This window comes from Typopeltis vanoorti, chromosome 21 (genome assembly GCF_054136105.1).
Source record: "Typopeltis vanoorti isolate ZY-2024b chromosome 21, IOZ_Tvanoo_1.0, whole genome shotgun sequence".
Classification (NCBI taxonomy): Eukaryota; Metazoa; Arthropoda; class Arachnida; order Uropygi; family Thelyphonidae; genus Typopeltis; species Typopeltis vanoorti.
In genome coordinates, this window is record NC_143569.1 from 61,224,541 (window position 1) to 61,250,198 (window position 25,658).

General features: G+C 36.3%; 1 protein-coding gene across 1 annotated transcript in view; it reads right to left on the reverse strand.

The window, feature by feature from the left end:
* LOC150094898 (diacylglycerol kinase delta) overlaps window positions 1-25,658 on the reverse strand; it is a 566,581-nt gene that overhangs the window by 218,850 nt on the left and 322,073 nt on the right. The window contains exon 15 of the mRNA XM_090411584.1: window positions 17,615-17,821. Within this exon, the coding sequence (XP_090267710.1) occupies window positions 17,615-17,821 (207 nt within the window). The remainder of the gene's footprint in view (window positions 1-17,614; window positions 17,822-25,658) is intronic.

Below are 25,658 nucleotides of genomic sequence, written 5' to 3' on the forward strand. Positions count from 1 at the left end.
GTTGAAGTTCAGAGGGCACGTTGCAAAAGTTGGTAAAATAGTTCAAAGGATTACTTGGATGTTTTTAAACATCCAAGTAATCCTTTACCCCCCCTCCCCTAACAAATAAAGATGGAAAAATTATTATTCCTCTTTATAAGGCTATGATTTGCCACCACTTTACTAATGCATACAGATTTGGTCAACTGGGTTTCTTGGGGATCAGCAGGCAATGGAGAGGATTCAAAGATGAGCGACCAAGCTGGTGACAGGTTTGTAGAATACTCCCTATAAGGATGTGTTGAAGGTGTATGGGTTACAAAGTTTAGTTGACAGAAGGAAAAGAGGGGGGGGGGGATGTGATATAAACTTATAAGTTATTAAAGGGGTTCTATAAGACTGACAGAAAGAAAATTTTTCAATATATAAACAAATAGAGAATTATAGGTCATCCATGGAAGTTGTATAAAAGTGCGGTTAGTAAGGGTTGCAGACAGACCACATATTTTGCATGGAGAATGGTGAGCGAGTGGAATGTATTGCCAGAATTAGTTGTGAATGCCCTATGAAGGAGAAGTATGATAGGTTTTGTGTGTAATAAACATTAGTGTGGGTCTCCCATGATGAGTCTCTGGACTCCATGGAGATACCGTATAATAATAATATTTATTTATTTATTTATTTTATTTATACAAGATGTTTTTTGGGAAGGGATATTAATTTTATGTAAAAACATTTGGATTTCGAAAATACCATTTGTAGGTATACACTGACAAAATGCATAAGCACCTATTAATTCATTTTATTGACTATTTAGATTTACCAAGCTGGTTTGAACTTTGTACAAAATGGAATAAATACAGCACATAAATAATTAAACAATGCATTTAATCACTCCTATATTTCATCTCAGTCACTGAGATGTCGTCAGGGAAACAATATTAAAATTGCAAAAACACACACATATTTGCACAAACAATAAGTAGTAAAGATTAGACTGAAAGCCTAAAGTCCTATGAGGGGCATGAGTGCTGTTGGCTAGCCTTAGCTGTGTTGTGTGGGAGTCCCATGAATTAAAGTTACCCAAATCTTGGGAAGTTCTTTTCTGATCTTTTCAATAGTACAGTATTCATTTCAGTCTATGCTGTTTATTTTTCTTGAGCACTTATTTTTGAAATCACTTGAGATTCAGTTTGTCTGTGATTAATGCACCTAGATAAAACTCTTTTATTTTATTTCTTTCCACCAGCAAATTAAAAGCTTCTCTGTCTTTTCCAATCTTCACTGCTTTCACTTTTGTTTTTTATGCTCTGCAAGGCCTGTGGTGCTTATATGCAAATATCTAACATAAAATTTAAGTTATACTTTTTGTTTTAAAATAATAATGCATCATCTACATATTTTACTTTGTGTAATTTTTGCCCATTTAGATATTTCTACTATTTTTTCGTGGGACTGATTCCTTTACCAGTTCCTTCTTTAATATCTCCAAATCATTCATCTTCATCCATTTATCTAGTTCTGCCTGAACATCCAGACTGGAATGGATCTGTCTGTTATACATACCTTACTAAGGTGATTGCTTAAAAATATGGCTACTTCTAAAACATCTCACTTTTTTTTTCTCACATTTTTTTCTTACCTAATGTATTCACTAAGTTTTATTTTCTTTTTTTATAATCATTGTAATATATTAACAGGGATTTATCAATGCACACTTAATTGTGTTTATCATTCATCTCCATCATCATGATTGAGATGAATGATGAATGAAAAATGTATTACTGATTGGCTTGGAGAGAGTGTATATATATATATATATATATATATATATATACACTCACAGTAATACCCAGATTAATGCTCAGGATGTGTTCCTAGAAGACAAGTGCTAAACAAAACAGCATTAAATGAGGTCATTTTAACGCATAGTAAATAGGGAGAAGGGAACACATAACCAAGAATAAAAGAGTTTTACTTTAATTTTAAGTTATTTTTATATTAACTTTCCTTTCAGCTCTTGACGTTTTGGAATGATACATAAGAAATGTTTTTTAATTTGAAATCACCACTGCCGTTACCACCCAGAAGAAGAGTTAAATGGTCTTTTGAAGCTTTGAACCCTGATGTTCGCGTGATATAAATGTGCGCTTTGGCATTCGCTTCCAGAAGTCCCATTTCATCAATATTAAAAAAAAACTAGTTCAGGAGGATAATTTCCTCTTTCAATTATGGCTCTTAAAGTTGATGGAAAGGGTGAAGCAGCTTCAGTATCTGCACTCACTGCTTCTCCAGTGATTCGAATGTTGTAGAGGTTGCTTCTTTTTTAAAATCTATTGAACCAACCTCTGCTAGCTGCAAAGTTTTTGCTCGTATCCTCTCTTCAGTACCATCGACAGGGTGTAGCACAGAAGCAGTGTGCCTCACAGCGCTAGTTCTATTGCGATAGGCACTGTCATTACTAACAATTCCTGTTAGTGCAGCAAGTGTGGAAAGAAGTTTTTCCAAGCTTAAATTGATTAAAATTATTTGCAAACAGCAATGACCCAAGAAAGATTGACTGGTCTAGCAACTATATCGATAGAGGTGGACATAGCTTTAATTTAAATTTAGAAGAGCTTATAAACAGTTTTATTGTGTGATATCCCCATAGAGCAAACATTTAATTGATATTATTATGTAATCGTTTTGCATTAATGTTTCTCTTGTAATAAAAATGAAATAGCAATTGGAGATTTTCTTATATTTTTGTCTTATAATCCATCAGGGGCGATATTTAATTGTTTGCCTCAGGGTGCGATCTAATCTGGGGACAGCCCTGCCTCTCTTTGTTTTGAATATGATTAAAAATACTTCTGCCCATGTCCATGATTATTGCCTGACTTAATGGCATGTTGTGTTCGGTTTCATCATCAATCCAAATGGAAAGACATTTCTCCATTTCTTCTAAAACATTGCTTCTGAATCGGGTTACCTTTGTTGCAAAAGATGTGGTTGCTAAACACTTAATTTTGTCCTTGTTTTTTAAAATCATTCATATAGTAGAAGTAGACAAATTTAATTTTATATAAATTTTGTTTTGTTTTAACTTGGAGGTATCAGGAATAATAATAATAACTTTTCACTGATTGGTTTGGGGTTAACATAAATACAAGCATTAGTCAGCAGATGATATAGTTACAGAGACAGAATATGAGTGGGGGTATAGAATTTTTACAGACTCTCAGTAGATGACGGTAGTCAAATACTGTAGTAAAATAGAACACCACCACTTCATCAGGAGAACAGGAATGTGGAAGGCAGTTTGTTTAAGGCAATGTAGAGTGAGATAGAGACATAATATACGATAGGCTACTATAGAATAGGGTGAAGGGGAAGATGTCTAAGATATGCATTGGCAAATTAACACAGGTTCAGGCTGTGTAATTATGGGACTTCAACGATGGAAAACAGATTGGAAAGAAGAAAGCTGAATTCATTCACCTACTACAAGATAATTACTTGAAACTACACGTGATTGAGGGAGACTTTGGAAAGTTTGTTTAAGGTTCAGAGTGCTGGATCTGGTCACAGGATCAGAAGATCCATCCATAACCAAGGTAGCTGAATTGCTTCTGAATGGGATGAGTGATTGTGCAGTCTTGATTTGGAAGGTTGCCACACATGGAATTTTGAAAAACATGGAAAGCTGAAGTACTATATGTGGACTACATTGCAGTTTGGACTGCTAATGAACAGGCAATGAATGATATGCAGTCTCCTGTCAAATCAACCCCACCTTCCCATAGTGTGACCTGTTTCCACAAAAGGAGCTCTGGTGTGCCCAGTAGTATTCCCACTGGGTACAAAAGGTGTAGTTGTACTTAGTTGTAGAAATTGCCAATTATACCTACTAAGTGGTAGATGATCTGGACAGATATTACCACTGAGTTTATTGGAGGCCTAAAGTGGCAAATGTAGTATTTAGTCTCCAGAGGTTCTAGTTTGGTTATTGTTATTGATCCCTGTCTGTATGGATGTCATATCCCTTACTCAGTGCAGTGTGAGTGCTACTCTTCAAGAGCATAGCAAACATACTTAGAGACCCAAAACTTCTACCATCTTGATGGTACATCAGTAAAAACATTAGTGTTGTAGGTCAGCTGCCAGATGATGCATGGGCCTGAACCTGTTAGTAACAAGTCAGGAGGCTTCCCAGTCAACTGGCACATAATCCTACTGCCAAAAACTCTGCCAGTTCATGCCTAGAGAGAGAGTCTGAGTATTGGTATGTGGGTGGTATTGTTGAAACCCTGTTATTGGTCCCTGTCTGTATGGATGTCATGTCCAAGACCTCTCTCTCTCTCTCTCTCTCTCTCCACATGTCCCCCATGTGCTCAGGTCTGGTCACCTGGATTCCTTGGAGATGAGGAGGCTGTGGAGAGGGTTCAGAGAAGAGTGACCAAGTTGGTGAGTGATATAAAAAATGCTCCCTACATTGATAGATTGAGAGCTTGTGGATTGCAGAGATTGGTTGATAGGCGAAGAAGAGGGGATATGATAGAAACATTCAAATTACTAAAAGGTTTTTATAGGATTGATGCAGGGGAAATGTTTCAGCTGTGTGATAGTGATGGAAGAACAAGAGGTCATCTCTGGAAATTAAAGAAGAGTGTGGTTAACAAAGGTGTCAGAACAAGGTTTTTTGCCTGGAGGGTGGTGAATGAGTGGAATTCATTGCCTGACTTAGTTGTGAGCTCTTCGTCTGTAAATGAATTCAAGAAGAGATATGACAGATATTGTTTTGCTAGTTTGGGTCTCCCGCGATGAGTCTACTGACTCCATGGAGATACCCGTAATAATAATAATAATTTTATTCTCCCATCTAACCATAAATGAAGTTATGATGAATCATACAAACACTGACACAGCAGCGATAAAAATGAATTTCCCTCAAAACCCAATCCCAACAGAAAAGACACACAATCTAATCACATCACACAAATCATGGAATCTCCACACTAAAATATCATTTTCATATCAACTCTACTAGTATCCATGCCATTAACATTAACGACATTCACCTCATTTGCAGCCATTGAGACAACACATTTTAATCTTGAAAAAAAAAAGCACAGCCATATACATTACTCACTAAAAAACACACGTACTAACCACAGTGATGAATGCTCTGCTTTTGACTTCCTCTGGCTCAAGGTTTCCTTGCCCAGCAAAGCAACATACATTTGCTGCATTTAACTGTCTCCAAACTCCAATAACCACTCTGACCTCTTCATGAAGCTTGACCATCTGATCCAGATATCCAAATAGTAAGGTTATATTCCAAAGCAACCTTAATGTCAACAATTCTGTCCACTTATTGGAGGCCAGAAGTGACTTGAAACATGTTTGGTCTCTGGAGGAGGGTTTCCAGACCATGTAAAACTAAACTAAGGAATGCAAAAAATAAAATAAAACAAAACAAAATAAAATAAAATAAAACTGATTTAAAATAGAAAAAAAATTTTTTTAGCCTACCCATGGTACAAAATGTACTATAGGTGAGAGCAACATAACAACTGGCTTCTCTTTTCCAACACCACTGATCAAGTTGGATGAGATGTAGGTCTTTGCTAAATGTGATGTCCTAAAAATTGTACATCTCACTATTGGGAGAGTTCCAGATATCCAGAGAATTAGTAACCCTCTTCACTCTCCCAATATTCTAGATCAAGTTCTCCTTTCAGATACATTGCAAAGATCACAATTTTGTACAAGTCTCTTTCTCACAGGGTGAGAGAGAGAGACTTGTACAAAGAATGACCTCTGGAATTTCTTTCTTTTAGCCTAAAACCCAAGTCTGGATCAGGTATATTGATGATTTGGTCCCATGGCTGCAAAACATTAAATACATTTCTAAGCTACCTGAACAAACAACACAAACGTATCCAATTCACCATCAAAATAAAAAACAACAACAACAACTCTCTTCATTTTCTAGACACACTCATCACATGTCTTCCCTCAGGCTGCCTCTCCTTCACAGTCTACCACAAACTTACACATACAAGCCAATACATAGATAAAAATTCATCCCACCATCCCACACAAAAACTAAGAGTCATCAGCACACTCAAACATAGAGCCCTAACAATTTGCTCCAATGAACAAGTTCTGAACCAAGAATTTCAAATCATTAACCAAACATTTGTAAAAAAATGGTTACAATAAAAAAAACAGTTCACAAGATTCTCCATAAAAATGCCACTAAAAGCAAAAAACATTACAACAATGCCATAGCCATACCCTACATTAGGGGCATTTTGGAAAAAATAGATAGAACACTACCTAAATACAACATTAAGACAGCCTTCAAACTCTCAGCAAAATTAAGAAATTTACTTAGCTCCTCCAAAGATCCTCTTCCATACCTTGCCCACCCAGGAGTTTACAAAATTCAATGTACCTGTAACCTACTTTACATAGAGGAAACAGGATGTACCATCCCAATCAGAAAAGATGAACATAAATGCCACATTAAATACCTCCACTATGGTAAAACAGGCCTATCAGACCCATGCACTTCAAACATGTTACAGATTTGAGTGGAAAGGCACTAAGTCACTACACTGCACCAAAACCTGATTTGAAAGAAAATTCAAAGAAACTTGTGAAATGCTAAAACATCATCCAAATTTGAACAAAAATGAGGGATTAATTATTTGAAGAATGCAGAGGACCCATTTTCAACCCATATAGCAACCAGAACAACCTGAGACAGAAGAAAATCTCAATACGAAAGGATTGTAGAAATTGTTTAATGTGGTTCCTTTTTTTTTTCCCTCTCACCAAAGGTCAGGCTAGGATAAATGATTAACAAACATTTAGATTAATTTTACTTTTGTATAGTGCAGCAGCATGTGGCTTGTATATTGTACATACTTGTATGTATGTTCCTGATGATGACCTCAATACAGAGGTCAAAACGTCGATTGTTACTTGCTTAATGTTAAGTAAAGTAATTATTCTAGCACGTGTGTTGGATCTCCATAAATTCTTCAATATGAAGGACCTCTGGAATTTATATTCATCCTTCCCATGGTCTGATAATTCTAATCCTCTGATCCCAACACTTACTCTGAGCAAGTTACAGAAATAATCTTCACTGGCACAAAGACCTTCATTCCCCATTCTATCCAAAATCCTTATCCACTTTCCAAGCCCTGATCCAACAGAAAGTTTAATAAAGCAGTTGAAGGAAAAAATTTGGCTTACAGTGGTTCACATCAAGAACCCCAGCTTCATATTCAGAACATGTTGAAGCATTCAACAAATGCAAAACAGTAATCAGAAGAATTAAATATAATTTCATAAAGCCAACATCAGAAAACTTGTCCTGTCAAAATGGAAGCTGTGCCTTCTGGTATCTTGCTAAGGCCATTGGATGTAACTTCTGCTGCTCACCTGCACTTCCACCTCCTTAATCCTACCACTGTTATAGGATTGAAAGATAAAGCTCACCTCCTAGTAAACTTTTTCTCCAACTCCTGCATAAATCATCAGGCAAATCACTTCCTACCATACCAGAATTTGAGCACCATATGCTTCCTGTAGTTTTTGGAAAAACAACATCAAAAAATTACTAAATAACCTGGACATTAAAAGTCTTCTGGCCCTGATAGTATCTCTCCAATTGAATTCAAACATCATGCTCAAGAGCTAACACCTGTACTGTATCATCTCTACAATCTTTTATACTTGGATGGTATTTGTCCCAATGCATGGAAGCAATCACACATGAAGCCTAATTCATAAAAAGGGAGATAGAAGTCTATTGTCAAATTACAGACTAATCACCATCACCTCAGTGCTCTTCAAAATAATGGAAACAAGTCATCATCATCAAATTCCTGATATATACCCTCAAGGGGTGTACAGGATATGATAGTACTACATGAAAAATTTACATCATTACTAACTTCCTATCTACAATTTTCCTCCAAATCAGTCTGTTACTTGTCAAAACTCCAACATTATCAGATCTTATATTTCTATCGTCTAAGGCACTTTGTACCGTATCCATCCACCTATATCTTGGTCTTCCTCTGGGTCGTTTTCCTGCCAACCTGGCAGAGAACACTTGTTTTGCTAATCTTCTTCGCCCATTCTGTTTAAGTGACTATATCACCTGAGATCAGCTCTGCTAATGCATTCCTGGATGCTGACAACATCAAGTTCTTTTCTAATATCCTCATTTTTAATATGATATTACCATTGATGCCATCCATTCATGCCTCTAATCTTTCTCAGGACTCTCATATCTGTGGTCTCTAATCTTTGGTCAAGTGTTTTACTTCTGAGCCAGCTCTCAGATCCATAAGTTAATGGTTTGAACACTGTCTTGTATACAGCTAATTTAGTGTTTTGGCTAATTTCTCTCTTATTCCATACAAATTTATTCAGTTGATTTCCTACCATACTAGCTTTGTTGATTCTGTTGTCTATTTCCATATTTAATTTACCATCTTCACTAAAAATCGTGCCTAAGTAGCTGAAATGTTTTACTTGTTCCACAGGTTCTCTGTTCACAATGCAGTTGACATTTTCAACGATTCTACCTATTTTCATTGTCTTTGTCTTTTTATTGCTGACCTTCATACCATATTTATTAACAACAGTCATTCATGGAAACAAGTCATCAATAGTTAACTTCTTCACCACCTAGAGGCTTGCCAATTAATCAATAATCACTAATATGGATTCTATCATTCAAGATCCACAGTTGACCTCTTAGCCCATATGATCCACTATTAGACAAATGCCACTCTGGTTGTCCGAATCGGTAGCGTATCTGCTCTCTAACCAAAAGGCTGCAGGTTTGAATCCCACCAAGGGCATGGATGTTTGTGATTGTCCTACTAACAAATTACCATAGGTACTGATGTGAACAGTGTCCTGGTGCAATATGACCTTTGATGTATTTGCACCATAAAAAATCAAAACCAAATCAATCATTAGACACATGGCATGGAAAAGTTCACAGAAATTCACTATTACTCTTGACATTTCCAGAGCTTTTTAGGGACAAGGACAATTTGGTGATGTTCAATGCGACCAAAATGCAGTTTCTCCTTTTCGCTCACAAAAGGGATCTCACCATCAGTAATACACAAATCATAAGAAAGCATAAGAACTATCTGCTTGGACTAACATTTACTTCCAGCCTCTCTTGACATAAACACATCACATTGATGGCTTTCCCTGCATCCAAAAAACCAGGCATTATCTTTGGCTTAAGATGCTAATTTACACTCACCCAGCTACTAACTCTATACAAATCTCAAATCTACCACCTTTAGATTACTGCTTATAGGCATTACTGCTTATTAGCTTATAGGTGGTAAATCTAAAATCTCCCTAAAAATTCTTCAAGGTGTCCAGAGGAGAGCAATTCAGCTCACAGATGATCCTTGTTTTACAGACTCGCATTAACAGTGAACAATGAAGTACCTTCTACAGGTACTTCAGAAGTAACTATTCCACTGAACTAGCAATCATCACTCTTCCACTTTCTGTTGGGCCTCTTAAAATAAACAAAGCAGCTGTCCTGCATCTCTTTTCAGTATAACTGGAAACACACCATACCTGCTTCTCTTTTATTCCATTGAGATTCTGTCCTCTGGAAGAGCCTTTCTCATGAGGTATTCTCAAACAACTATAACCTGCAACTTTTCAAGGAGAAAAACTTCTAACTCAATCCTCACAGCACTCTGCATGTGTCACTGATGGTCCTTCTTATAGGTCTTTCAACTTCTCATGAATGGCATCAATATATAAAAAAAGTTGTTATGACAAACTTAGAAAGACTTGAAGAATGCATAAGAATCTGCAAGGGGAGGATATTAACAGTGCATGGGAGATAATCAAGAGTTATTTTAAGGAAGCAATATCAGAATATATATCCAAGGCTTGGAGGATAATCGAGTAGGAGGTAATAGATGGATGAGAAGCTGTATTAAACAGAAGCTGCAAAAAAGAAAATGCAGTAGGGGTATGTAAAGAGAAAGGTCACTGGGAAAGGCAAGAAAGATTACAAGCATGACAAGGAAGACAAAATCAGATTAGGAGAGGAAATTGGCTGAGCAGGCCATAGAAAATCCCAGAGTTCTTTTGCTATGCGACAAGCAAAAGGAGCAATTACTAAGGAAGGATACAATTTTAATGAGTGCTGATGGTATCAAAGTGACAAAAGCAAACAAGATCACTCATTTACTGAGTGACCACTTTGCTAGGATGTATTATCCAACTGAGGATGCTACTATGATAGGAACTTGTGAGAATAGACTGATGAATCGGAAGTAATTAGGATAATGTAGAATTTCAATACAAATATGACTGTGGGATTAGATGGAATATAAGCCTCAGCTTTGCAAAGTACCAAAGAAGTGGTAATTCTTTGGTACTTATTTTCTGTAATTTTAATTAATTTTCTGTATTAATTCTGTTGCATAAAGACAGCTCCAATACTGAAGTAGCAATTAAAAACCAATCAGTATTTCAGAAGTGATGGTATAGGTATTGGCAAAGTTGTAGAAAGTTTTTTTACTTTGGGTTTAAAATACATTAAAGATACCAAGAAATTTTATACTCGATTTTAATCCTTTTCCCAAGTAAGCAAAACAAAGTTTTGCACGTGAAATATATTCACGTCTGCGCTACTTGTATATAGAGGCTAATGACTTCATATCACTTGTCTTAGTATGTATCCCATAACGCAAAGCACACCCCCTTTCAGCATGTATAATGCAGTGCATAATGGGAAGGGCCACTACCCAGACTGGTTTTGACCTTTATTGAGGTCTCTTCAGTGGAAGCCAGACCCGGAAGTAGCTCAGACATGAATATATTTCGCGTGCAAAACTTTGTTTGCTTACTTGGGAAAAGGATTAAAACCAAGTACAAAATTTCTTGGTATCTTTAATGTATTTTACACCCAAGGTAAAAAACTTTCTACATCTTTCTCTCATCCAGAGATTTTTATTAGGAAGGTCATGCACCCTTTGTCTACTTGTATATGAGATATATATGACTTCTGCATTACTTCAACCTTGGTATCTCTCCCGGGTCTGGCTACCAATGAAGAGATGTTAATAAAGGTTGAAACTAGTCTGGGTAGTGGCCCTTCACATTATGCATTGCATTATACATGCCTGAAAGGCTTGGGATAATTTATTCACTTCTCTATTGAAGAACATTACCAACCAGAGATATGGAAATCACTGTTCCTTTTTATAAGGCCTAGATATAGCTACATCTGGATCACTGTGTACAGGTCTGTTACCTGAGTTTCTTGGTGATGAGGAGGTGACAGAAAGGATCCAGACATGAGTGACCAAGATATTTGGTGGTCTAAGGAATGTTCCCCATGAAAACAGACTGAGAATTTGTGGGTTGCAGAAGTTGGTTGACAGGGAAAAAAAAGAAAGAGGGGATATGATAGAAACAATTAAGTTACTAAAAGTGTAGAAGGGAAGAACAAAATGATATAATTATATGGCATAAATTGGGTATCATACAGAGCGGTAAACAAAGGTAAAAAAATCATAGAATATGCTGTGGCCTTCGATCTGGCTATAGCTAACACATGGTTCAAGAAGAGAGTTGGGCATCTGATAATCTATAAGAGCGGGAATAGAATGAGTCAGATTGACTATATTATGTGCCGTAGGAAACATCTGAAGGAGGTGAAAAACTGTAAAGTGATTAATGGAGAAATTGTAGCAACACAGCACAGGTTGGTTGTGGTAGACTGTGATATAAAAAAGGAAAAGAAGAATAGACGGAAGTGGTGGGTACAGAGGAGAATAAAGTGGTGGAAATTGGAAGAGGAAGGACCAAGGAATAAGTTTAAAGAAGGGGTATTGAAAGAAATGAAGTTACTAGAGGATGTGGAAGAATGGTGGGACGTTAATAGTCAGAATATTAGAAAAATTGGAGAAGAGGTGCTTGGTATAACATCAGGAAAGGGACCACCTGAGGATAAGGAGGCATGGTGGTGGAATGAGGAGGTGCAGTTGGAGATCAAGGAAAAGAAAGAGGCAAAGAAAAAATGGGACATGACTGGAACTAAAGCCGACAAGGAGGCATATAGATTAGCAAAGAAAAATGCAAAGAGAGCTGTGGCAAGGGCAAAAGCGAGGGCAGTTGATGAGGTTTATGAAGAACTGGAGAGAAACGGTGGTGAAGCTCAGTTGTTGAGAATAGCGAAAGCCAGAGATAAGGCCTCGAAAGACATAACATCAGTCAAGCAGATAAAGGATGCCTCAGGAGTAGTATTACAAGACGAGGACAAAATCAGAGGAAGATGGAAAGAATATTTCCGAAAACTACTAAATGAGGAGAATCCAAGAGAGAGGTAAATGAGAGACCGGTGCAAGACATAAGTAGAGAGGAAGTGGTTTGGGTACTGAGAAAAATGAAGAATGGAAAGGCTGTGGGAGCAGACCAGATACCTGGGGAAGTGTGGAAAAGTTTGGGCAGTGAGGGCGTGGATATGTTATGGGATCTGATGTAAAATAGCCCAACAGGAAAAGATACCAGAGGAATGGAGGAAAAGTATTCTCGTCCCAATCTACAAAGGAAGAGGAGATGTTCAAGACTGTGGCAACTATAGAGGAATCAAGCTGATGTCACACACATTAAAAATATGGGAAAGAGTAATTGAAGCAAGGTTATGGCAGGAAACGAAAATTGGTGAGGAGCAGTTTGGATTTATGCCAGGAAGAGGGACAACGGATGCAATATTTGCACTAAGACGATTGATGGAGAAATATAGAGAGATGCAAGTGGATCTGCACATGGTGTTTATGGATCTGGAAAAGGTATACGACAGAGTGGCCAGGTAGGAGGTATGGAAGTGTATGAGGAAGAAGGGGGTGTCGGAGAAGTACGTGAGGTTGGTGAAGGAGATGTATGAGGGAGCAGAAACTCAGGTCAGGTCTAGTGTCGGCATGACAGAAGGGTTCCCTATTGTCTTAGGGCTACACCAAGAGTCAGCTCTGAGCCTCTACCTCTTTGACCTGGTCATGGATGTACTAGTGGAGGATGTCAAGAAGGAGGCACCATGGAGCATGCTGTTTGCCGATGACATTGTTCTATGTGAATCATCCCGAGAGAAGCTTGAAAATACCCTGGAAGAGTGGAGAAAGGCATTGGAGGAGAGCGGCATGAGAATTAACCGGGTGAAGACTGAATATATGTCAACGGGGAGTGACGAGGATATCGTCATACAACTCCAGGATGAAAGGCTAATTTCAGGGAAGAAATTCAAGTACCTTGGGTCGGTTGTCGAGAGGAATGGTGACCTGGATGAGGAAATACAGCACCAAATAACATGAGGTTGGATGAATTGGAGGAAGATAAGTGGGGTCCTGTGCAACAAGAGAGTGAGTTGTAAGAGGAAAGGAAAGCTCTATAAGATGGTGGTGAGGCCAGCGATGCTCCATGGTGCGGAGACGTGGCCTATAACCAAGGCACAGGAGAGGAAGATGGAGGTAGTGGAGATGCGGATGTTGAGATGGATGAGTGGTGTGACAAAGAAGGACAGGATAAGGAATGACTCAGAGGGACAGTTAAGGTGGGACTAATTGGCAAGAAGATACAAGAAAGTAGGCTGAGGTGGTTTGGACATGTTGAGAGGAAGGGTGAGGAGTATGTTGGTAAACGAGTGGAGTATATGGAGTTGGAGGGAAGGAGGAAAAGAGGCAGGCCCAAGCTCAGGTGGAGGGATAAGATGACAGAGGATCTTAGGGAGAAAGGATGGAGTCCGAAGGATGCTCTGGACTGGAGAACTTGGAAGAGGAAGGTTAAAGATTGGTGCGCCGACCCCATTTAACATGGGATAAGGCAGAGTGAAAGAAGAAGAAGAAGAAGAAGAAGAAGACAGAGCAGTACACGTTACATACTCTATATTTAAGATATAAGTCAGCAGTTAGAACTGAAGTAGGTACATGAAGATGGTTTGATGGAAAATCAGATATAAGACAAGACTGCAGGCATTTCCAATCTTATTTATTGTCTAATGGATTACATTACGAAGGAAGGTGGCATTAAACCTGATATCAAAATAAGAGATATTCAACTCAGTTCTTTACTTTATGAAGAGATGATATTACAACCCCTGGCAAAAAGTATTTGATCAATGTTGGTATCATTACAACAGCTGCAATATACACCATATATTTCTCGGAAATTTTAACATACACATATTTGAGCATGCAAGAAATAAAATAGCTCACTTTAAAGTATAAAAAGAAAAGAAAATGTTATGTATGATTCAAAGATTTAAATGTTAACTTAAAGAAAATAAATTAACTGTGTGTTAAATTATAAGATCAAGCTGACAGTTAGGGAAAAGTAAGTGATCACTGAGGAAACAAATATGTATCCTTCCCCAATATGCAAATCTACAATTGTCGGTGCATGTGCAAAGCACAGAGAAAACATTTATAAGGAGCAGAATCATGGTTGCAAAATCTGACTTTTATCTACAGTGTTAAAGGATGCTCCTGTGAAAGAATTTTTGAGCGAATTATAAAACAGAATGATTGACTATCTGAAAGATGGAATGTCTCAAAGACAAGTAGCTAGATTATTAAAATGTGCTCAAAGTACTGTATGTGACATTTGAAAAATATATCATTCTACTAATGGTATAAAAAGCATGCCTCAAAGTGGGCATTCTACATGCCACCTCATGCAGACAGGACAGAAAACTGGCTGAACTTGTGAAAATCTATGCAGCATTCAATATGCAAACAACTTCATGCTGCATGGTTTGAACTACAGAGTGAAGGTAAGTGGCCACACAGTATCAAAAAAATCAGCTAAATGGTCAAGAATTTCACTTTTACAAAGCTAAAACAAAACTTTTTTTTGACAAAGCAGCACAAAAAAAAGCATGCTTCAAATGGTATAAAAATCATGTATATTAGGAATCTGATGACTGGAAAAAAGTCATTTTTAGTGATGAATCTCGAATTTGTCTTGTGATGATAATAATGGCACCTTATGGAGAAGAGTTGGCTAAAAGTTCTTCGATGAGTCCATTAATACCAAGGGTAACTTTTTACTCTCATTTACCATTTGGGGTTGCTTGACATCATAAGGTGTTGGAAAACTACGTATCATGTTACAGTCAACTCTCAAGTCTACAAAGAAATTTTAGAGCATTTTTTGGTTCCAGAATTCCAATGACTTCATTTTTCAAGATGACAATGCATCTTGTCACCACAGCAGACGAATCAAGAACTATCAGCGAAACAATGGAAACACTCCAATTAAAACTATGACTTGGCCTTCAAATAACCTAGACCTTAATCGATTGAAAATGTTTGGAAGATTTTAAAGCAAAAAATCAACACCAAAAGGTTCACAAAAATCATCGAATTACATCAAGCAATCACGGAAAGCTGGAGTGAACTTTTGCCAATTGAGTGTCAAAAGCTTATTGAGTCCATGCTACAAAGGATGAAAGCTGTCGTTCAGGCTAAAGGAGGAATAACAAAATACTGAGTTTGGTGATCGGTTTTTGATTTCCAGTCAACTAATTTCTGGTTAAAAGTAACTATAAAATATTTTTTTATAATAAATGTTATTTCTTTGTTAATTGTATTTATATTCATAACTGTTCAAATTGAACAAAATTTATGTATTGAGAAAAAATAAATCCTAATATATATATATATATAATGTCAGTGTTACAGTCATTGTTCGGATACTTTTTGCCAGGGGTTATATACTCTAGGATTCTGGAGTACAACACCAGGATGCTACTCCAGGATTCTTTAAAATTAACCGAATAACTGCTCTTACAACTATGGTATACAAATCTATCATAAAAGCAAAACACTATGAATATAGGCAGGAACATGGAAAACACATCAGCAAATTCTCAATAGAGAACCTGCAGAACAAGTAAAATATCTCTGCTATTTGGGTACAGGTAGAGAAGATGGCAACATAAATTTGGAATAGATAATAGAATAATCAAAACTATGGTGGGAAGAGTAAGTTTAATAAATGTATGTGAAATAAGAAAGAAATTGGCTTAAACAATAAACTAGCAGTATACAAAGATAGTAATTCAAACTAATTTTAACATAGGAATATGAGGGTTGGGTTAGATATGAAACAGTTGATCAAACACTATAGACTTGAAATATGAGAGTTCTTATAATTACAGGTGAAGCATCTGTCAGCACTGACAAAATCCTATTAAAAATGAAGATATTAGCAAGGATCCTGATATTGTTAAGATTCAAGGGATGTGTGAACTAATCCAATCCAAGTAGTATGGGCACTTAAAAGAATGAGAGAGGAAATGTTAGCAAAACAGGAGTTGATGCTATAATGGTAGGAAAAGACTTGGAGAAAGATCAAGATTTAGATAAGATTGATGAAGTTAATCTGAAAAAATATTGGTGACCTTATAAATAACAGACTAATTTGGAAGAAAATTATTAACAGATTTCTAGTAATAATATAAACTTAATTATGCATTACTATAGTATCCTGTACATCCCTTGAAGCCGATCCAGAGGCATAGCTAGGGAGGGGGCGATCCACCCCAGGCGGCACTTTGAATCTTTTTGAACTTTCGCAGTTAATTCTAAAATACCATCTCGAGAACTCATTTCCAAATATTGTAATACTACTGCGAATTTTCCTCACAACTGCTATAAGTGTTGCTAGTTGTGAGAGGAGTTTTTCTAAATAAAACAGATTAAGAATTACCTACATTATTATGAAATAGACTTCGCCATTGTCATCGACGATTTTGCTTACAGAAAAGCAAGAAAAATAACATTTTAGAATGTTGAAATTAAAGTTTTACTTCAAAAATAAACATAATGTTTTAATTTATTTCCCTATACGTCGTTTCGACTTTCTGTAGTATTTTTGGTATGTATTGAGAGGGGCGGCAAAACTCAGAGACTTTTGCCCCGGGTGGCAAAAGCTCTAGCTACACCACTGGGACCATCACAGAATTAATGATGATGAATAAATGCTAAATAATGATATGGATTTCTTTCTTTCTTTTTTTTTTTTTTTTTTTTTGATGAATGAAATGGAAACATTTTTACTTCCTGTTGTTTAACAACGGACTTTTTACTGTAAACTAAAGAACTTGATGAAATAGTGAAACATTTAAATTACTTTTTTTTTGAGTGCTCAATCCCAATCTAATAGAAATCCCCACATATGGCACTGATGTGCTTTATAGGTCTCTCAGCCTCGGGATAAATATTAAAAAAAAAAAAAGTTTCAATGTTAGATGAGCTAGTGATTACAGTACGTCACGCAACAGTTTGCCCTTTCTGTTTTCATTAGCATATCTGATTTCATATGACAACACAGAGAACATGTTAAAATAATAATAATAATAATAAAATTTTACATCAAACTATAGCTGACTTTCACTATAGCAAACATCAATTCCCACTAACTTAACAAAAATGTACTAACCAAAACTCTACAGTACCAGTATCATGCTAAAAAAATCATTGTAACAAACCATTCAATATAATCAACTAATTATTTGGTTCCTGCAAGCATTTGTTACAGTGAAAGGTTGGACTATTAATATTAAGTTTACCTTTTTTCGTTTACTAACAGTTTTCTTATCATCAGATGAAGAGTCTGTTTCTGGATCAATATCTACTTTTTCTGTATCTTTATCTTTATCTTCAATTTCTTCTATATCTTCCTTTTCTTGGAGTAATTCCTGAGGTTCAGAGGATGCTAATGATTCTTCCTTTAAAGCTTGCAGAAGAGAATCTAGCTTTTGATTCAGAACAGCACACTGATACAAAAAAAAAAAAAAAAAGCAGCATTTTAATCAGTAACCTAGACATCATAGCACTAAAAAATCAGCAACAGATTCAATTAACCAAATTAAATTTAACAGTATGGAACTTTTACTTAAGAAATCCTAAGCTTTTAAGTGACCCCCCCCACACACACACAGATCATTTAAGTGATTAAGCTAGATAACTGGGAGAAAACTTTCATATTGCCAATAAGGAATGCAAGTCAATTACAGCCCAATGTCCAATCCTCATTTATTAATCGGGATTCACATGGATACTAGATGAGCATGAGCCAGTATTTGGGACTTATTATTGTTATTATTGCGTGACACCTCCAAGGAGTCCAAAGACTCATCAAGGGAGGGCACCTACTCTATAACTCTCCATCTCCACCATTTAATCCAACTACAGTGAACTGCCACTACCATCATCTATTTAGCTGACCAAACTGAAATCTGTATTAGATGAAAAAACTAAAATATATACAACATAATGATGTTATTGGTTGAGATGCTGTCCAAGTAAACAAGACCCCCCCTGCTGTTGTGTCAGAGAACCAGGGTCCTTAATGAAAAGTCAGCAACACCAGTGAATTAAATTAAATGCAGCTAGAAACAAATCCAAATGACATAGCTGGGACTAATGAGAATAAGATCAAAACATTTACAGTTTTTAAATAACAACTATAAGATGACTTTTTTGGACTTGGGGATGAGGGAAAGGAGGCAGAAGTTATAATATTCAGTATTAATTATGAAGACAAACATCTTGAATGGGAGGCAGTTTCATATAGCATGATGAGATTTTAAAATGGGAAATTATTATTATTATTATTGCACCCTCCATGGAGTCAGCAGAACTTATCGTGGGAGGTTCATTCAACTAACAACATATTTATCATAACGAATCTTAAAATCCTTAACACTCCTTGCATTAACAACACATTCTGGCAATGTATTACATCCGACAATTCTCCATGTAAAAAATCTACTCCGCACACCCCTTTTCACCACACTCTTAAATAGCTTCTGGAGATGATATCTGGTTTTTCCCCTCTTACCTTCTACTCATTTTATAATCTCATCTAGATTAATCTGATAAAATCCTCTCACTATCTCTTTTTCTCATATCTACTAAACTCTGCAATCGACATTTGTTCAACCTCTCTCCATAGTCAGAATTCCAAAGTCCTGATATTGTCTTAGTCACTTGCCTCCGGACTCTCTCCAATGTTTCCAAACCGCACTGAAAACCAGGTGAACAGATTTGAGCACAACAGTCCAAGTATGGTCTGACCAGTGCTTTATACGGTGGCACAACCACTTCCTTTTCCCTACATGTTAGAGTATTTCTTATCATAGCAGCACTACAATATGCAGCCTCTGCAACACTAGCCCTCTAAACTTCAGTCTACTGTCAACTATCACTCCCAAATCTTGAATCTCATCCATTTCCTGCAGTAGCCATTGATATAGTACACAGCCTTGTATTTCTGAACTTCAAAAATGCAACACCTTACACTTATTAATATTAAAACTACAACCTTTGTCCAAGTCAAAAGTCTATTCAAATCTTCCTTAAGGGAATTAACATCAGCAGTGCTACTTATAATTCTTTCCAACTTTGCATCATCAGCAAACAACTGAAGATACCCAGTTAGTCCACATGCTGTATAGTTTACAAACAAGTTAAACAGCAAAGGGACAAAGAACAGACCCCTGGGGCATGCTACTGGTTACTCTACTTTTTTGAGACACTGCTCCATCATACACAACTTGCTAGTATTGTTCAGAGAGCCGATCTCCAATCCATCTAACCAATAAACTATCCTCTGTAACTTGTATCCCAACATAATCATGTGGTAATCTATCAAACACTTTTGCAAAGTCCAAGATGATCACTGTATATGATTCTCTCCCTTATCAAACACACTCATTACTCTATCATAAATAGCAAGTAAATTGCTAAAACAGGACGTACCCTTTACAAATCTATGCTGACCGTCATAAAGAATGCTATATCCATCAACCTAATTCTGTATTCTATTTCTAACCAATCTCTCCAACACCTTGACCAATTGCAATTATATAGACTGGTCTATAATTGGAAACCTCTGTTCTACAACTATGCTTGTGGAATGGCACTATTTTGCCGTCTTTCCACTCCTTAGGAACCCTACCCACTGAAAGACTTTCACTAAATAAACCAGGTTAAGGTCATAACCAACTGTGGTACACATCCTTTTAGAATACATGGTGATATGTCATCCCTTCTCACAGCCTTATTAACATCTAACCCAATCAACACCTGATACACCTCAGATTCTTTCACTTCCAATTCTCCTACTATTTGCCTTCCTGTATATATATATATATATGAATAAGCTTTAATGACTGATACCAAGAGATAAAAAGATGACATGATATATTTGAAAAGATACTACTAGTTTACTAGTTTTTGAATTGATCAACATCTTCAGGTATCACAATCAAAGAAGTATATAAAGAATTACAGAGCCTTAAAATTGAAATAACAGAACAAGTACAAAAAGACAGTAGCGTGTTTGAAAACAAAATGTGAGCTTGAGTTCCAAACAAAGGTATACTACGCGCTGTCACGAGTGCGCCAGTACTGAACAGAAGCAACGTGTGCATCAGAGAGATTAAAACTCAGGCTGTTGTTGATATGAGAGGAATCTAGAGAAATTTCCCTGGATTCAACAATCTTTCTCTCAAGTTCATCATAGCACACACACACGGATGTTAGAAGTTTGAGTCCAGTTCACAATGTGTTGGCGGCCTTCGTCTGAGTTAGCTGAAAAGAGAATGTGGCTAGAGAGAGTGCTAGCTCTACTCCTGTTATATGATATGTCTCGATGATATTCTTCCAAACGTAGAAGGATGGATTTAGCAGTCTGGCCATAGTATGGCTTTCCACAATCACATAAGATCTTGTACACTCCTGGAAACTGAGTTGGAAGATGTTTCTCTTTAGGTTTGCTAAATATTGAACGAAGTTTTTTTGGAAGCGTAGTGAAGTAAGTTTTGAAGTTAAACTTCTTGAGAATCTTTGACAGTTTTGGTGAAATAGAGCTGATGTAAGGTAAAGAGTGAAGGCTCTTGGGGAAGAGGAATCTTCAGAAGTAGTTGAGTGACTGGGGGAAAGAAATTTGTCAATTTTCTTAGGAGAGAAACCATTATTAATAAATGTTTTTTTTAAGAAAAAGGAGTTCATTTTCAATTTCTGTTTCTTCTGTAAGTAATGATTTGGCTCGGTGAGCTAAGGTGGAAATAATACCAAATTTTTGTGGGGGATAGTGATGGGAGGAAGCATGAAGGTATCTATCAGTGTGAGTAGACTTTCTAAAAATTGAGATTTCAATACTCTCAGTACATCTGGTAAGTTTCAGGTCTAAAAAGGGGAGGCAGTCATCTGATTCCAGTTCGAAGGTAAAAGAGATTTTTTCATGGCACTTGTTTAGGTGGTCTAAAAATCTCATATAACAGGACTAGAGCTAGCGCTCTCTCTAGCCACGTTCTCTTTTCTGCTAACTCAGACGAAGGCCGCCAACACATTGTGAACTGGACTCAAACTTCTAACACCCATGTGTGCTATGATGAACTTGAGAGAAAGATTGTCGAATCTAGGGAAATTTCTCTATATTCCTCTCATATCAACAACAGCCTGAGTTTTAATCTCTCTGATGTACACGTTGCCTCTGTTCAGTACTGGCACACTCACGACAGCGCGTAGTATACCTTTGTTTGGAACTCAAGCTCGCATTTTGTTTTCAAACACGCTACTGTCTTTTTGTACTTGTTCTGTTATTACAATTTTAAGTCTCTGTAATTCTTTATATACTTCTTTGATTGTGATACCTGAAGATGTTGATCAATTCAACGAAACTAGTAAACTAGTAGTATCTTTTCAAATATATCATGTCATCTTTTTATCTCTCAGTATCAGTCATTAAAGCTTATTCATAATATTCCAACTGAGTAAAAATGAATTCTTAAAAAAAAAAATATATATATATATATATATATATTTCCGACATCATTTACACCAGTATGATATATACTTATAAAGTGCTTGTTCAATAATTTCACTATATCCTTTGCCAGGGGCGCGCCAAGGGTATTTGCTGCCCGGGTGCAAACTTTTATCAGCCGCCCCTAATACTGCATTGTATAATCCAAATTAATATTAGCTACATAAGATGCCGCCCTATCAATGTTGCCACCTGGGTGCGGTGCATCCCTTGCACTCTTGGGTTGGCGCGGCCCTGTCCTTTGCAACTATTATTCTGCTGCTATGAATATTCACCAGTGTCAACCTGCCATAATTACTCTTTCTCTTGCTTGCCATATAGTGGAAAAATTCCCTTGAATTAATTTTATTTTGACCAGCCAATCTCCTCTCATACTGATCCAAATTCTTTCTTTACCATCGTTGTCACTTTTCTAGCCTGCACTTTATACTCTTCATGGATTCCATCACCACCAACTCTCCATAGCATTTTCTTTTCCAGCACTGCTTGCTTGATTTCACTGTTCATCCATTTCACTCCAACTCTATTTACTTGCTTAATCCTTGGTATGCAGTTATACATTGCTTTCGTCAGATAATACCTTGTGAGTTTCCATGCATTGTCTACATCTTTTCTGCTCAGCTCATCTACCAAATGTACTGATGCTAACTGACTACAGAGCTTCCTATACACCTGCTTTATACTTCCACATATATCCATTTTTGTTTCACTAGTCAATCAGGTACCTCTTGATCTCTCTCAACAACCAGCAGCAGTGTCAACGCCTCATTATCAACTACATCTTGTGAAGTTATCACCAAATCTAAAACATTAAAGCCTCGTTGCTTCAGTCACATGCTGCTTAAGATATTTATCTCTCAGAAATTCAACAAACTCACTCTCCTTGTTCCCATACATTTTCTCCTCCTTCCATTCTATATTCCTGTAATTCCTTCCATTCTATATTCCTGTAATTCTTTATATACTTCTTTGATTGTGATACCTGAAGATGTTGATCAATTCAACGAAACTAGTAAACTAGTAGTATCTTTTCAAATATATCATGTCATCTTTTTATCTCTCAGTATCAGTCATTAAAGTTTATTCATAATATTCCAACTGAGTAAAAATGAATTCTTAAAAAAAAATATATATATATATTTCCCATTTATATATTAATATATATAAATTATATATATATATTATAAATATATATATATAAAGTCTCCCATCAGCATTACCTTCTTTTTACATGCCCAACTAATTTGAGTAAACATTTCACAATCAGTATTCTCTGCATTTCCTGGCCGATATAACAGCATATTAATTTCAGCTTCACACCACACAGATTCATAATCTGTGCATGCACTATCAACTTCCACCTTAGTGGACAAAATTCCTCTGCAATCATTAACAGCACTCTCCTGCCTCTTTTCACATTTCTATCCTTCTGGAAAATTATATACCCTTCCCTTTCTATTCCCAACATCACATCCTCCTCAGACAACCAAGTTCACTTATTCTCATTATCTTTGGGCATACTGACTTAATCAATGTAACAAACTAAGCTCTCTTGTTTTGAATACTCTTTACATTTGCATATAAAAATAACAACCCCTGTCTTTGAGGCCATTCTACCAGCACCAACATTCTCTGTTCTAGCTGCTATACCACACCCCTCTCTCTCTCTCTCTCTCTCTCTCTCTTCAGTCTGACCACTCCTGTTCCCCTGACTCTGATTTCCATTCCTACCTGTCCCATCCTCACCTTTATGCATCATCTTGTTTCTGCAACCACATCTTCAACCTCATATCCATCTTCCTCTTGTACAATCCATTTATGCTTTCCTGCTTCCCAAGTAGACTCCGATCATTTACTACATTAACTTCTTGACTCTGTGTTTTCTCAAAAAACAATAGTCTTTCTAAATGACCAACACCAAACCCATTCTTATGCAATCCATCAACTTTAAACCATTCCAACTTATGCCTCAACAATTACAGAAAGAACTCTTAAACATCAAACAATATATGAAATTAATGGCTTCTCAGAAAAGACCGTACATCTTTTTTTTTTTATTTCTATAATCCTAGCTCAAATAACAAGGAAACAATATGTCAAGTCCCTATCCCATACATTTCTGGCATCTCAGAACCAATTTCCAGAATTCTTATGAAATACAATTTAGTGGTTACTTTTCTTCCTATCAAGAAATTATCATTATGGTTTCCATCTTCAAGAGATAAATGTTCTCCTCTGGCTTTTCCTGGTGTCCATGTTGTGACTTATCATTCTTACTTCAAACCAACTGGATGTTTAGTGAAAAGAGAATATAAGAACATCAATCTTATATCAGCAACAGGAAATCTGGTTTGGCACAGCATAAAACAGATATGGACCACAATATCCTATGGTTTGAAACACACTTACTTCATCTGTGCTGTTATAAATTTGAATAATTAACTGTTTTTTATTTTAATGCAGTTAATGAATAACTAATAATACAATGTTTCTTCAGATACCTTTGCATTGTTTCATGTATAACATCATGTGGCTCTCATTGTTTCAGATCAATCCATTGTTTGCATTCTACTTTGTAATTAACTAATGTTGCCATTAATGGCAACATTAGTTAATTAAAAATTAATTAAAAAATTAAGAAATATGACGTTAATGACAATTTCTCATACTTTTTTGGCTTAGAAGATCACGAGCATCACTTTCCTTGAAAATACATTCAAATTTGTAGATGCTTCTATGTAGAAGTTTAGCATTATCTCAAAGGCTCTTATGGATAATGTTCTTTATTTCATGTTTTGCAAGGCTGAATTTATGACATATATTTAGTTCAATATAGGATTGCTGTTCAAAAATATGTTTTGTGATAGAGCAGCCAGTTTGATCAAAATATGATAAGTTATAGTTAAAGAGAATTTGACAGATCCCCAGAAGACCTCCTACAAGAAGACCAAATTTTTTTCCCCAGAAGATCTCCACCCAAATTTTCCCTAGCCTGACAAGAGGTCAGACTGGGGAAAATGATTAATAAACATTTAGATTTGTCTTACTTTTGTAGTGTAGTATCATGTAGCTTGTATCCAGTACATGTATGTACGTTTTTCTGATGATGACCTCAATACAGAGGTCGAAATGTCAAATGTTACTTTCTTAATCATAAGTAAAGTAATTATTCTAACATGTGTGTTGTGTTTCCATCAGTGGTGCACCCAAAGAGGGGGGGGGGGACCAAGGAGCCCTGTCCTCCGCTTGCCAGCCATAAAAAAAAAAATAATAATACAAAACACTATGAAAATAGCCAAGAATATATTTTTATATATTCTTTATAAATTTATATGACATAAGAGAAAAAGTATTCAACCAATTTTAACTTCTCAATCTGACAGCTGTAGCCAAAATAGAATAGTTGATCAAAGACTGGAGATCACAGATATGAAATTGCTGAGAAAACTGAGAAGAGGAGGGATGAACAGATGGCACAAATGGTTGAATCATATTAAAAATGGAGACTTTAGGAAGGAACTTGACAATATTAACACTGAAGAATGTGTGAGCAGAGCTAATTTGAGATGGGATAGTCAATTAAACAGAATGAGAGAGGAAAAAGTTATCAAAACAAGTACTTGATGCTAGGATGTTAAAAAAAAAGACTCAGAGGAAGACCAAGATCTAAATGTATTGTATTGATGCAACAGAAGTGTTCTAAAAAAAACAGAAATATAAAATCTGACAGTGTTTTAGTCAGATGTCAATGCCTGGCAAATAAGAGACTACTTTGGAGG